The sequence below is a fragment of the Pteropus medius genome, unplaced genomic scaffold (assembly GCF_902729225.1).
Source record: "Pteropus medius unplaced genomic scaffold, Ma_sr-lr_union100, whole genome shotgun sequence".
NCBI lineage: Eukaryota > Metazoa > Chordata > Mammalia > Chiroptera > Pteropodidae > Pteropus > Pteropus medius.
Genome location: NW_024341894.1, coordinates 3127178 through 3141527, shown reverse-complemented (window position 1 = coordinate 3141527; position 14350 = coordinate 3127178). Strand labels below are relative to the sequence as shown.

At 45.6% G+C, this 14350-nt stretch overlaps 1 protein-coding gene and 1 long non-coding RNA gene across 8 annotated transcripts in view; one reads left to right on the top strand and one right to left on the bottom strand.

Moving 5' to 3' along the window:
* TBC1D2 (TBC1 domain family member 2) overlaps nt 1-11507 on the bottom strand; it is a 45136-nt gene extending 33629 nt beyond the window's left edge. For 2 of the 4 annotated variants that reach the window (XM_039856050.1, XM_039856052.1), the window contains exons 1-3: nt 10970-11507; nt 7554-7695; nt 1606-1753 (exon numbers count right to left, since the gene is read on the bottom strand). In XM_039856050.1, coding sequence (XP_039711984.1) covers nt 1606-1753; nt 7554-7695; nt 10970-11344 — 665 coding nt within the window. In that variant the 5' untranslated portion in view covers nt 11345-11507. Of the gene's footprint in view, nt 1-1605; nt 1754-7553; nt 7696-10969 lie in introns of those variants that run through there. The other 2 variants (XM_039856051.1, XM_039856054.1) reach the window with 2 other exon arrangements.
* Nucleotides 11508-11610: 103 nt separating this feature from the next.
* Nucleotides 11611-14350, top strand: part of LOC120597441 (uncharacterized) — a 38429-nt gene continuing 35689 nt past the window's right edge. For 2 of the 4 annotated variants that reach the window (XR_005651377.1, XR_005651380.1), the window contains exon 1: nt 11866-13223. This is a non-coding gene — a long non-coding RNA (uncharacterized LOC120597441). Of the gene's footprint in view, nt 11704-11865; nt 13224-14350 lie in introns of those variants that run through there. The other 2 variants (XR_005651381.1, XR_005651378.1) reach the window with 2 other exon arrangements.

Here is a 14350-nt window from a genome sequence, read left to right as displayed (position 1 = left end):
TCTAAAGCACCCAGTACAGTGCCCTGGGGGCTCTCTTCCCCAGAGTATGACCTGGGCTCATGGCAGACCCAACTGTAAGCACCGAGACCAGCAGGACAAAGGAGTGCAGGAAGCAAGGGTAACCCCGATCTTACCGGGGCCCTCGGCAGTCCGGGACACTTGCAGTGTTGCCTTGCATTTTCTGTGGGTTATTGCAAGTGTCAGGGGGTAGGTAACTGACTGATCCTCTGCAACTTCCTTCCTTTCTTAGTCTCTGCATATTCTCTGTTCCACTTTTGCTGTCCGTGACCTTCATCAGGCATGACTCTGGCTTAATCTTGGTGAGACTACCCTGGACACGGATGGCTGGACTTCTCAGGCCCCCTCTCCCTCCTAGGAGGTTCCCAATGCTGGCAGTTCGCTCCGGCTCCTCCTGGGGGAAGATCTCTGGAATGGGACCCTCCTTGTCCACTCACACTGAGGGGTCTTACCATGCCCCACACCTCCTAAGTCTCTCAGCTCAGATCTCTCTCCTGAGTTTCAGGCCTCTTCATCAGATACCTGTTGGGTAGTTTGACTTCTAGCCATTAAGCCCCAAAAGACACACCGTCTTTTCCCTAAAACCTGCTTATGTCCTGGGAAGAGCATCACTACCCTCTGAGTTACCTAAGTAAATTCAAACACTGAAGCCAACAGAGGGAAATGCGATGCTTGAGTCACGCTGAGCCAAGGGTCTCTGATCCAAGTCCAGTGAACAATCTATTCTGCTTTTTAAGAGATTCCAGTTTGTCTGAAATCTACACAGAAAATAAGCATCCAAATAGGATCAGTCTTGGGTATAGTTTGAATTCAAAGAAGCTTTCTTCAATAAGAGCAGTAAGAGTAGCTCCAGATAATATTTATCAAGTGCTTACCCATTACTAAGCACGTTCTAAAGTAGTTTATATGCATTAATCCATTTAACCCCTGCATTAATCTTGTAAAGCAAGCACTGCTATATTTTACATTTACTAACAATTTAAGTGAAACATGGAGAAATAAAGCAACTTGTCCAGGGCAGTACAGCCCATGACTGGTGGAGCTGGGATATAAATCCAGGCAGTTTGGCTCCAAAGCCCCAGGCCACATTGTTGTCTTCTTATAAATTATTTAAAACAAAGCCTGCCAATGGAAAATTGTATATATGATACATTATTAAATGAAAAAGTAGCGGAGATATGATCAATGGACAATAAATTACATGTATAAAAAGTGAATAATTTGATGTAATTGGCATATGTAGCCATTTGTGAAGCCATCATCATCTTACATTCAGTATGATCTCAATTATGCATGTACGTGTATAGAAAATCTGGTGGAAAGAGATATACCAAATACTAAGAATGCTTGCCTAGGAGATAGGATTATGGGTAATTTAACTGTACACCTTTCTAGATATTTCTAATTTTCTACAAAGAACACACACTACTTTTAAAATCAGAACCACAAATGTAATATTTTAAAGTAATGACATGATGAATTGAAAAGAAAGTCCCTAGCCCCTCCCCAGGCCCATCAGATCACTGTAAGCTCTCAAGAAGGGGCTAATTGCAGCTTGGCCAGCCTCTCAACCCTACTGGCACTTACTGTATTTCAGTTCCCAGGTGCTTGAGGGAAATATTCTGAAGGGCCAAGGGCATGGCAGGGGCTGGCTGCAAGGCAGCTGCCACACCTACAAGCCCAGTGGGTGTTTTCACTGGGCACAGGAACTCCTCCAGCTCTGCCTCCTCTTGCTCTGGGGAACAAAGACAACAACAAAAGGGAAATCACCCACCCAGGTCACTGCACTTGGAAAGACTAGACAGGTGGGTGTATGGGCTCAGCTCTAACTGGGAGTAGGCGGGGGTCAGTGAGCTCTGTGAGCAAACTTCCTTGTGGGTTAACAGCAGCCAAAGAGGCAGGCAGTTTACTGAATGTTCTGCAGCCAGTAAAACAATGCATTTTGCTGGAACAGCCTCCATGGAAACCTCTTAAAAATATGCAGAACTGCAGAAGTTGTCTGAAATGTAGATAAACCTTTATGAACCAAGAGGTTCATCCTGGGCACTGTTTAGCCTCGAAGTATAAATAATGTAAAGGTCTGTGAAAAGGTTAAATAAATCTTGATGCCTTTAGACAATGGAATTTTACTCAACCAAATTAAAATGATGCTAATGAAGAATGATTAAGAACATGGAGAGTGGGCATGGGATATAATATTAAGTGGAAAAAGCCAGAAAAAAAAATTGGGAATCTTAATTGTATAGAAAAAGTCTCAAAGAAATACATTCTGCAATCTCAACAGTGGTCAGAAGTACGTGATGGGATTAGAAGTAAGCAGGCTATTCTCATTATAGTTTACTGTTTTTCCCCAAATTTTCTACAGTAAACATGGGTTACTTTTATAAGCAGAAAAATAATATTTAGTCATCAAAAGTAGATGTTAATAAAAAAGATTTTATAATACAGGGAAATTTTAGGGTTACAATACTGAGTTGCAAAAAGCAAAGTAGGGCATATTGTATTATTAGATGATCCGAAATGCATTTAAATAAAGAGCTGGCTGTTTCCAGGCGATAGAATTATGGCTACTTCTCTTTCTACTTTACTGTTCTGCTTAAACAATGATTCTTATACAATGAGTGTTTCAAAATGTTTAATATTAAGAAAGGTTTCAAGGCTAAGGAAATATCACTTGAGGTATATGAGAGAGGAGGTGAAATATTTAGAAGTTAGTTTTGAATGTTACAAAAAGTGGAAGAGAACTAAGGCCACTTAGGGGATGGTATGACCTTGATCAGGGAGCCCCTGAGACCTACAGGGCAGCAGATACCTTTCATTGGGAGTCCTCTTACTGAGAGGGTGAAAAACGTAGGGGCATAGGAAATTTACTTTTGCAAAAAGGGTGTGGGTGCAAAAACATTAAATGCAATGGTTGGGGCCAGGAGGAGTTGTTCAATCTACTGGAAAATAAATTTTGCAAGTAATACATTTGTTGCTTCCTAATAGGCTCTTTCAGATCTAGCAGGCTGGCCAGTACTTGGCCATTCCGAGTCATTCTTTTGAGTCCCTCTCTTCAGTTCACCTTCTCACCAGTTTGGGTGCCCACCTGAGGTTTCCAGGTGGGGCTAGAGAAAGTGAGATAATCAAAGGCATAGCTTCAAGAGCAGAGAAGAAGTGCACACTTCAGGAAAACCAAGTGGATGGAAGCTGGAAGGCAGGCCAGACAAAGAGTAGTGAGTTCTGAGAGGTGGAGACAGATTCCTTCCAACTCAAGTCAGGGAAGACTTTCTGGAGGAAGGACAGTGGAGCTGGGCCTGGAAGGCTGGAGATGATTTGGACCTACAGAAGGATGAAAGAAGATCCTACTGTGCGTGTAAGTACAGGCAGCAGCAAAGGATTCCAAAGCCAGAACCGAGGATGCCAGGAGGGACCCAGAGGAGAAGGGGCTGGAAAAGACAAATTAAAGGGGGGTGGCTAAAAGGGGATCTCATTTGGCTGGAACTATAGAGTCCCCTAGGGCAGCGGTCCCCAACCTTTCTGGCACCAGGGACCACTGCTCCTATGAGAATCTAATGACTGATGATCTGAGGTGGAGCTGAGGTGGTGATGGTAGCACTGGGGAGCGGCTGCAAATACAGATGAAGCTTTGCTTGCCTGCCACTCACCTCCTGCGGTGTGGCCCGGTTCCTAATAGGCCACGGACCAGTACTGGTCTTGGAGATTCCTGCTCTAGGGGTTTCGGCAGGAGCCCAAGGAACCTGGCTGACTAGAAAGAGCTACAGCTATGTAGTTGGAAGACCTGGGGCCAAGGCATGCTTCCCTGGGAGGGCGCTGTGACCTGGCTGGGGATCACTTATTCTCTTCCAGCCTCAGGTTCCACATTTTTAAAATTGGAAGGACACTCTCTACTCTGTCTCCTTTAGAATTAAAGTATATAAAAATCCAGACTTTGAGCTGATTCAAAATAATAAAAGTTTTCTTATATATCGATGCTTTAACCACCTTTATTCTACCTCATTCAGAACAAACAAAAAAATTACAATCTGTCTAAGATTTTAATGTCTTGGCAAGTACTTTCCTAACAGCCAATATCTGTTTTCCTTTAACTTCTACCTGTGGCTCTAGATCTACGCTGAGGACACAAAGAACTAAGTCTTGGGGGTACATGGCACCACTGGTTGGTTTCATTAGTGAGAAAACAGCAGTTCAGAGACAGTGAATTTTGTGGCTAAGGTCACACAGCTGCTAGCAGAGCCAGGGACTCAACAGTTTCTCGGTTTTCCTTATTTCTGAGAAGGAGACAGTTCCAAGAAGGGAGGGGCTGCCCAAGAAGGTACAAGCTCCCAATGCTAAGGGGTCCAAAGGATGGGTGGCACATGATGGTGATCTACTGTGAAGGCTGTGCTTCCTGTAGGAAACAGAATTGACCTTAGGCTCTGGTCTGGGCCCTCTGGGCCCTTTTCCAGCCTGCAGAAATGCCCTCAGTGAGGTGATCACACAAATAATTTTTAACAGCATTTACTTGTAATTCTCCTTTTGCCTGAGCCCTAGAGGCTGTCCCACCACTGGTAGAAAGAAGTCATCATCTAAGAAAAAGGGCCTGGGCCAGCAGGTTACTGCTTCCCTGGAGAGCCCTGGACACATGGCCAGTTACTTCGTCAGCTTCAGGAGTGGGGTGTGAGTCTGCAGACGAGGGTTCAAATTTCAGCACTGACATTTTCTTGCTGTATGACCTTACACAGGTACCTTGGCCTCTTAGAGCCTCGGTTTCCTCTTCTGTAAAATGGGAATAATAGTAACTACCTCATAAGATTGTTGTGAGGATTAGATAAATGATGCATGTAGAGTGTTAAAATAGTGTCAGTAAATGGTATGCTTATTTTTATGATATACATTCATAAAAGTCCTTTGAAAATGTGTCCTACTTTGGCAACATGTTATTATCAATCTATTGGCTTCCCTTTGATCTTTCTTGGCTCTGTGGAGACCAATTTTAAGTATTAAAAAAAGGCATAAACACTTAAAAGCTGAAGAGAAAATGCTTGCAGATGCTCGAGGGCAATCATGAGACATTTTTTATAAGATGTCTCAAAGTCAGATGTGAGTCGACAGGTTTTCACTGCCCTGGCAGCAGGCCCCTGCTTCCTCTCAGGAAGGGTGGAGACTGGCGAGGTGGGGCATCTTGCTCCAGACAGCCAATCTAGGGCCTGCCAGCTTCCTTGAGACTCCAGAAATGTCTTTCTGGGTGGGCTGGGGAAGGTTTCACAGGGGTCTTGGGTCCGGGAGGGTGAGGGCTTGCTGTAAGATACGTATGGCTTCAGAAGAGTAGCCCACATCCCTGCTTCCTGCATCTCCTCCAGCATCCTTCCGGGGAGACTGGCACCCTGGTCATCATGGCAACCATTCCCATGCCTCCATGCTCACAGCTGGCCCAGAAGAGGCCCCAGAGTGTGCTGAACCAAAACCACAGAATTCAAGAACTTGGAAAGGTTCGGTACAGTAGAAGAACCTGTGGGATTCTAAAGCTACTCTTTTGATAACCTGGTTCTTCCAACCTTAAGTCAGGGAGGGTTTCTCATTTCTAATCGGAGGCTGCTCTGGCAATTCCATCAACTCAGGCTGCAGTCTTCCACACAGTCAGGGTTCTTTGGCTCTCTGGCAGGTGGGATGGTCAAGTAGAAATGCAGTAGACAAACAAACCCTTCCCCAAAGAAAGCCCTTTTAAGAATAAAACATCTAGAAGTTTCTCCAAAGAAGTTACTGATGATTATTATTAACAATAAAAAGGAACAGTTATTATAATAGTAATAGTGTACATGTACATATCTAATAACAATACTATTAGGACAGCTACCATATACTGAGCACTTACTATGTGGCTGACATTATGCTAAGGGCTTTACATTCCTTTCCTCATTTAATTATGAAATTCAATGTATTTGTTCACACAGTCACTCAACAAATATCCAATATGCCAGGCAGGGCACCAGGTACCAGGGTCACAGGTGACAAAGACATGGCCCCTTGTGGGCTAGTGGGCAGAGACTGACAAGGACATTGTAATTAGAACACAATGTGACAGGTCTCAAGAATCCCAAGAAGTCTTGAGGGCTAATATAGAATCTAGTTGGCAAAGTTCCAGAAGCCTTCCAAGAGGAAGCTGGTAAGAGGAGAAGTTGACACTAAAGCTTGGCCACTGAGAATAAGCAGGAATTTACCAGGCAGAGAAGAAAGCAGAGACATCTTTGGTGCTGCTGAAGTGTAAAGCCTAAGGTGGGTACTGGGGAAGCAGGCAGAGGTGAGAGCAGGAAGGACAAGCCTGAGTACACTGCTGAAAAGCTGGGACTCGGACTGGGATAGGTGGGTGGCCATGGAAGTGGGGTGGGGCTCAGGTTTTTATTTTATAAAGTTTACTCTGGCTGTAGTGAGGAAGATGGTCTGAGGTAGCAGGCTAGGACATAGAGACACCAGAGAGTAGGCTGCTATGATTTTCCAGCTAAGAGCTGAGGCCTGGCCCTAGGCAACCACAATGAGGAAGTCCAAGGTCTGACGTTTAGGCCAGAGGGAGACATGGCCAGCACTGGTGACTGACTGGACTAGCTAACAGACCCAGGAAGGGAATGGATAGCTCCTGGTTACTGGAGCAACGGGGTAAATGGAGGAATTTACAGAAGGAAAGGAAACTGGAGGAGGAGAAGGGTCAAGGGCAGATGAGCTCAGTTTGGGAAGTCTAGAATGCACCTGACAAGTCCTGCCCTCAGCCATTGATTTCCCTGTTAATTGAGGATGAGGCATCTTGGACACACTGCAGCTTTGTGCTGAGACCTCATTCTTTATGCTCTTGCAGGAGCAGCCTTGGGTGGTCTGCCCTGATTCTAAAACTATCACTATTCCTGGTTGCGGCATAGGGGTGAGAGAGTATAATCTCCAGGACTCTTCCATGCTGGGATATTCCAGGATTTGGGATCATGAAACTTCATTTGTGGATCACGTGGGGGTAAAGGATTCTGCCTTACGGGAATACCAGGGATAAAATCAATGGTCTACCTAACTTACAGTACAAAAGCATCTGCATAAGAAGCAGCAGTAAAAACTGCATTTTTCTCATTAACTTTCCTCAAAGAAAGCAATTCTAAGTTTCCTTTCTTGAGACCTTCCCATAGCAGTCATAATAGTAGCTGACATTTATTGAGCTCTGACAATGTGCAGGCATTGTTCCAAACACTTAAGGTATATGGATTAATTTAATCCCCACCATAATCCTAAGCAATAGGTATAATTTATTGGCCCTATTTTACAGGGAAGGAAACTGAAGCTCAGAAAGGTTACACAGCTTGCCTAGGACCACACAAGATTAGGATTTGAACATGGGCCTCAGAGCCCATATTCTTGACTTTAATGCTATAACATTGCCCTAACTGATCCTGAGTCACATCCTTGGCTCTCTGCTCCTTTAGCAGAGGACTCTCCCCTCCATCACTCCCAACAGGCGGGTAAAGTTTTGGTCACCAAGAGCCCTGGGTGTGCAGGCAGGAGGTAAGCTCGTTGGGTACCTAGTTCAAGGCGCAGGGTGGGCCCATTCCCAGCCAGGGCAGCATCAAGGGTGGCAGAAGGTGCAGGAGGGCTGTTGTGGAACTCCCAGCGCTTCATCTGCAGCTGCTGCAGCCAGTATAGCATCACTTGCTTGGTGGTGGCCTGAGAAGCACAAGGGTTAGTTGGCAAGGCCCTGTGCCCGCAGGGTGGCACTGGGTGTGGGATGCAGGAAGGTCATGGGAGGCTTGGTACTCTCTCCTTCCCAGAAAAAATAAGAAACCTGTCACTGTGGATAATGCTCACCTCGGAAACCCCACATGCTTCTCAGCCGCAGAAGATAATCAGGCTCTGGTCTCCCACTCAGAAGTTCCTTACTCTCTCTGGGCCTCAGTTTCCTCATGTACTATGGTGATGATACCACTCATTTCACAGGGTGGTTGCTTATGAGGATGAAATGAGGTAAAGAAGGTAAAGTGCTCAAGATAATACCTGACACACAGTAGGTGCTCAAAATGTGCTCACTGGGTAAAGGAATTTGGAGGTGCTAAGAAAGAGGGCAAGAACTTTGGAATTCTGACCTGAGTGGGGCCCTGGTACCATCACTATCTCCTGTGCGACATCTCAGTGTCTTAGCTGGCTTTTTATGGAATGGGAGAATCCATCCTGTTTGGGGGATGCACTGAAATCATGCATATTATGGGATTGGAGAGCCATACGCACACTACAATAATAAAGTGGCACCCTCCAGGCTAATGATGCTGGTCATTAGTTTCCCAGCACTAGATGGTTCAAATACCTATTCTCACATCCATTAAGTCACCAGATCCTCCAGGAGAGAGGCAGGGGAGGAGTAATCAGTCCTTTCTATAGATGGGAGAAACCGAGCTCTGAGGTTGCACAGGCAGGTAGCATTAGAGTTGGTCCCAGACCTGGGTCTTCCACTTCTTGACCAGAGTTTTGTTATAATTTATGGCCAGGAGATGTAGCTTATGTAGAGAAAGTCTGGGATCAGTTGGGCGTAGAAGTCAGGTAACTTGCAGAGAGAGGATGGTGAGCCTCACAGAGCTATAGATAATAAAGACCATGTGAGAACAGCGGCAGGCTATGGGCGTCCAGGGCAAGTTCCCCCTGGATGTGAGAGGGGGATCCATGAAAGAGGCCCTCAATCTGTCATGGAGGTATCAAATAAGATAAAATGATGCCCACCAGTCTTCTCTTTCTACATACTATCCCTGAGAGACCTCAGCCCCTCCTAGGGCTTCACCATGACCTTGTACTGACAAGTTCCAGCTCACCCCCAAATACCTTATTTTATTAATTCATTGGACAAGTGTATACTGAGCACCTACTGTATGTGTCAGGAACTGGACATACTGTGGTGAGCCAAGACACTTAAGAGTCTACTGAGAGGGACATATACCTGGATGTCCCACGGTCTCCTCATCTTGGGTTCACGCTTGATGACTAGCCCAACCAGGCAGTTGGCCAGTTATAGGAGCCTTCCCTGACTCTTCCCTCAGATTCTCCATGCCTCACGTCCCTAGCCACCCCATCTGTCTCCTTCTCTGTTGTCACAGCTCTGGCTTAGCCATCATTCTCTCCTGATCACTTCCTGATGGACTCCCTGACCACCAGCCTTGCCGCCTTCTAATTTGTTCTCTACTTAATAGCCAGGCTGAGCTTTCTAAACATTCTCTTCTTACAGTGTTTTTTCACTTAAAGCTTTTTGGCAATTTCCTGCAGCCTACAGGACTAAGTCTAAGCTCCTTGGCATAACTCACAAATGCCCTGCCCTTCCCCTTCGGCCTCTGTTCTTCCATTTCATCTTTTGGGCCCCTCTGTACCCCAGGCTCCCAGGATTTGTCTGGATACTCTGGGCTGTAGCATGTTTTCCTATCTTTGCTCATGGGGCTTTCTTGGCTTGAAATACCCTTCTCCCTCTTGTCTGCTTGTAGAAAACTGACTTCTTCAAGACTCAGATGTCATCCCTTTCTGTCACCATACTTTTCTGGTACAGACTTATCACAGTGTTTCTATAGAACATTGTACTGTGCATACCCATCTCCCTGTCAGTCTCTCTCACTAGACCTTAAACTGTTTGAGTGTCAGGGGGCAGGTCTGATTTTGACCCACATCCCAGTGCCTAGCACAGAGCCAGGACACATAGATCAATGGAATAGTAAAAGACACATGTTGGAGAACCTGTAGACAGCATTCAAACTGTAGGAGGAGACACATGACCCGTAAACCACACAACCTCTGAAATGCCTGCCTTCCCTGGCCTGGAATTCCTGGTTTCCATTATTTTAGCTGATCCCTCAACCCTAGTTACCAGCCGGGTCCAGACAGTAAAGGGAAACTGAAGATGTGGGCTGTATTCAAGGATCTCAATAGATACCCAACTGGCTAGAGTTCAGGTGGCAGTGTGGGAAGATGGGGTGGGGTAGAGAAGGCTGTCTCCTGGCATTCTTCTCTGATGAGTGTGAATCCTCAAACTCTTAGCCCAGATCTTTCTTTCCAATTAAGTTCTAGGGTACCTCCTCTTGGCATGAACATTCTGACCTTGGCTTCATCACCAGGTGTTTCTTTAACAAACATTTATTGAGCACCCACCAGATACAAAGCTGTATTCTAGGTGCTGGGATTAATTTAACAATCCTGTGATGCGCCAGACACTTACACATCTTGTTTTAAATCTCACAAACTACCTAGATTCTGAGAGGTTAAGTTACTTGCCCAGGGTCACATGGCTAATAAGTAACTGATGTAGAATCTGAATGCAATCTTGTCTGATTTCAAAGAACAAGGCCTTTCCACTGTTTCAGTCTTTCTTGTTAAACCTGAAGGTTAAATAAAACCTACTGACGAGAAAACAGGTTTAGACATGCCTCAATAAACATTCAAGGCTAATCAGTGAAATCTAAATGTTTACCTCTCGATCCCTGACATTTTCTCTGCACTCACTCCCCTTTAGCCAAAAAAAATCAAGAAAAATGATTCAGAATCTAGGCCTTGGGAGGAGGATTGCAAAGCTCATACCTTGACTATACTTTAACTCCAAGTAATAAAGTTAAGGTAACTGCGTTGTTTGGCACATCCAAAAGGAAAAGTTTTGATACAGTACTGAGAGGTACAAAGACCACAGGATTCTAAGTATAAGCTACTCCACTCTCTAGATAAGTGACCTCGGGCCAGTTACTTCATCTCCCTATGATTCAGTTTCTCGTCTACCATCCCTGCCTTCGTTGTGGGAACCCAATGAGGAACTGGGTGTGAATGCGCTTGGGAAAGCACAAAACCCTGGGCATCCAGGGTTCGTTGGGTGATTAGGATCCGTGCTCATTGTTCCAGTAAATCTACTATGATCACCCACCCGGCACCCGGCCGTGCCCTGGGAACTCATCTCGGCTGAAAAGAGAAAAATCGCTCCATTTACCTTCAGGGTAATAATCCGGCCGGGAGTCTTGATTTCAAAAGTCCCCTCCTCGGCGTCCGCCTTGCAATCAAAGACCGCACTGGAGAGGTCGATGCTGTCCAAGGGATTGGCATCCTGCGCAGTCCGCGAATAATACAGGTGACATTTATTCTCGTCGTAAAAGAACCAGCGGGATTTCCAGCCCCGGATGGGGCCCTTGCCTCCAAACTTACTTAAGTATCCACAGAGTTTCTTGGGGGTCGTCTCCACGGGCCGGGCGCAGCCCTCTGACTCTTCGGGAGGCAACACTTCGGACCCCCTGCCGGAGTCGGTAGGCTCTTCGGACCCGGGGGCAAAGGAGCTCGACTCCTGGGGATTCTCCTGCATGCCCTCCATCGCCGCTCTCACCGCGAAGAAACAGGAGGCGCGCACCCCACTGTGGACCAATCTCCGAGACTTCGAAGAGGGAGGTCTCTGCGCGTGCCGAGGCCAGCAGTGACCGGTCTTCAGGAGACCATAGAAGGGTGAGGCTGGCTGTGATGGGTGCGCCTCATTGACCCAATACCCAGTGGGGAGGATAGTCACGCCCCTCCTGCCCTCGCCACAGCCAAACCACGCCCATCAACTCGCCCTCTACCGGCCCCTCGTATCCCGCCTACTTCCGGCTTCTCGTCCGCGCCAGTCAGCCATCTTTACTGAGGGCAGCGGCGGGGCGTGAGGCGGGCCTCAGATTGAAGAGTGGCGTCACTGAGCCGGTGGGAGAGAGTCGGGAAGAGACGCTTGTCATTGACTACGCTGCCCTGGTAGCTCGCGTAATAACGTAGAAGGGTAGTTTCTTCTCACGCTCTCCGGGCCGTCGCCTTTTCTTGCCAGGTGCCGCGCGTGGTGCCGCGCGTGTCACCGCCGGGCGGCGCATCGCGCGGCCATTGGCTGAGAGAGACGTCGGACTCGCTGGCGCCACTTCCGGCGCCTCTCTGGGAGCTCGCGGCTCGTGGTCTTTGCCCGCCCGCCTTTCCTCTGCGGCTTTAGTTTAGCGCCTGCGTGACGGTCCGCGGACCGAAGCAGCCTGTCCTGCCTTTGATCCAGCTCCCACTCTCTTTCTTCCAGCGCCGGTTGCGTTACGTTGGGCGCTCAGGTCCGACTGCTGCCCGGCCGGAACCCACTGCCGCGCCTGGGGCGGGGTTGGGCTCTGTGAATTTTGTAAACACAAATACATGTACTTAGGCCCTAATTCGTTTATTTCCTCATTCTGTTCTTGCTGTTAACTTTCGCTCTTTCCCTTTTGTCCAAGGCACATCCCTCCATATGTGCTGTGCAGCCCATTTCTGTCCACCTCTTTGGGGGCTCCACTGTTCTTTTCTAGCTCTTAGCCCCTTCCCTCTTTAGCTTATAAATAAGTTCATCGCAGCATTACTGATTACTTTTAAAAATGTGAAGCCATATAAATGTCCTCAAATCTGAAACTGGTTAAGTAACCGATATAGAATGATGTGAAAAATATTAGCTTTAAAAAGCGGGTCTTAACACTATTTTCGCAAAACATGCTATTTGATAAGAAAAAAAATGTGTACGAAAGTAAGATTAGAAAGATGATACATAATATTGGTAATGTTTTCTCTAGGTGGTGGGAGTAGGGTAATTTTCATTTTCTTTTTGCTTTTCTATATTTTCCACAGTTAAATAAATACATATTTTAGATTGTTTTAAATAATGAACTTGTAAATACACATCTCTTCTTGTTTTTAAATTGCTCAGAAGTTGAATATAATTCCTTACTTCAAAAATGGGGATCATAAACCTTTTTTTCTAAGCTCTACTCCCATAGAAAGCAAGAGAGTCACGTACAGAAAGATTAAGTAGCTTCCTTAGAGAAAGAAATACATAGCATTTAACTCTCTGGTATTGAAGATTAAGGACACAGACTAAAATACTGTCCTCATGGTAGAGTTGGAAGGGATAATGCAGGTTTCTCAACTTTTCCATCCTGTTACAAGTTGAATTGTTTTCCCCTGGAATTCATATGCTGAAGCCCTAACCCCCAGTACTCAGAATGTGACTAAACTTGGAGAGAGGGCCCATAAAGAGGTAATTAAAGTAAAATAAGGTCATTAGGGTGGGCCCTACTCCAATCTGACTGATGTCCTTATAAGAGATTAAGACACAGGAATGACCATGTGAAGACACAGGGAGAAGAGGGTCACCTACAAATCAAAGAGGCCTCAAAAGAAACTAGCCCTGCTGACACTGTGATCTTGGATTTCTAGCCTCCAGAACTGTGAGTAACTGAATTTCTGTTTAAGCCACCCAATCTGTACTTTGTTATGGCAGCCCTAACAAACTAATACACGCTCCTAACGACAGAGTGAGCTGCCTTGGAAACCCATCCAAGACACCCCCAAAGTGGCTTAGCGCATCCATGGAAATTCCATGAAGCTTTATTTTGTAACAAATAAATATAAATTCATATCAGATAATTTTATTTAAGATATTTTACATTAATTTCCAAAAAGGAAAATAGTCAAACCCTACTCCCAACCACCTCCATTCCAAGGGATGGGCAATAGCCAGGTCATATAGTCCCCAGCTGGGGTGATGGGTGTCAGGAAATTGGCTACTGGAATTTTCATTGGCTGATTACAACCTCTCTGGGCTTTGGTTTCCTCATCTGTACTATAGAGATTATAGTACAGATGTCCTACCCAGGACATCCCATTGAATGTTTGTGAAGACCAAAAGGTAATGATGGAAAATTTTCAGATTGGTATCCCTAATCTGCAGTAATGCCAACATGCTCAGGGTTGCTCCAGGGGAAAGAAAATGAAGAGAAAAAAAAAAGATTTGAATTTTGGGTTTAGAGACATTAGAGGGAAACTCCCGTTGTTCTAGTTGTATTAATTGCTGTATTTCCTAATGGATACGCTTCTGGTAATTAAATCAAAATACAGTCACTGTCCCTCCCCACCCTCCCTTCCTTCCCCTTGGAGGATATTGTTAGCTGCAAAGCAAGAAAAAGGTTGTCAGAAGGCGACATCTTGTGGCCTTTGTGGTGTACTGCCCTTGGGTATTTTGGGTGTTTGCAAGCTTTTGTCAAAAGGCTTAAAAAGAGGCACCAAGCGATATTCTCCCCACACGACCCCCGCAACATACCCCAAACAGGCAGATAAATAATTTGACATCATTAAAACCAATATATTTTATGTATTCCTTCAATCCGTTTATTTAGTGAAGGCAAGAGAAATGGGACTTTCTATCAACGAAATCATGTAATTTCTTTGTGTTCAATACAAGGGTTTATTACATGTACCAATGAACATTATACTTTAAGTTATTTGGAGCTGTCTTTCATGTCAAATGTTTTTCTTTTCTTACTTCAGGGTAATTTTAGTTCTGTTATTAAGGAAG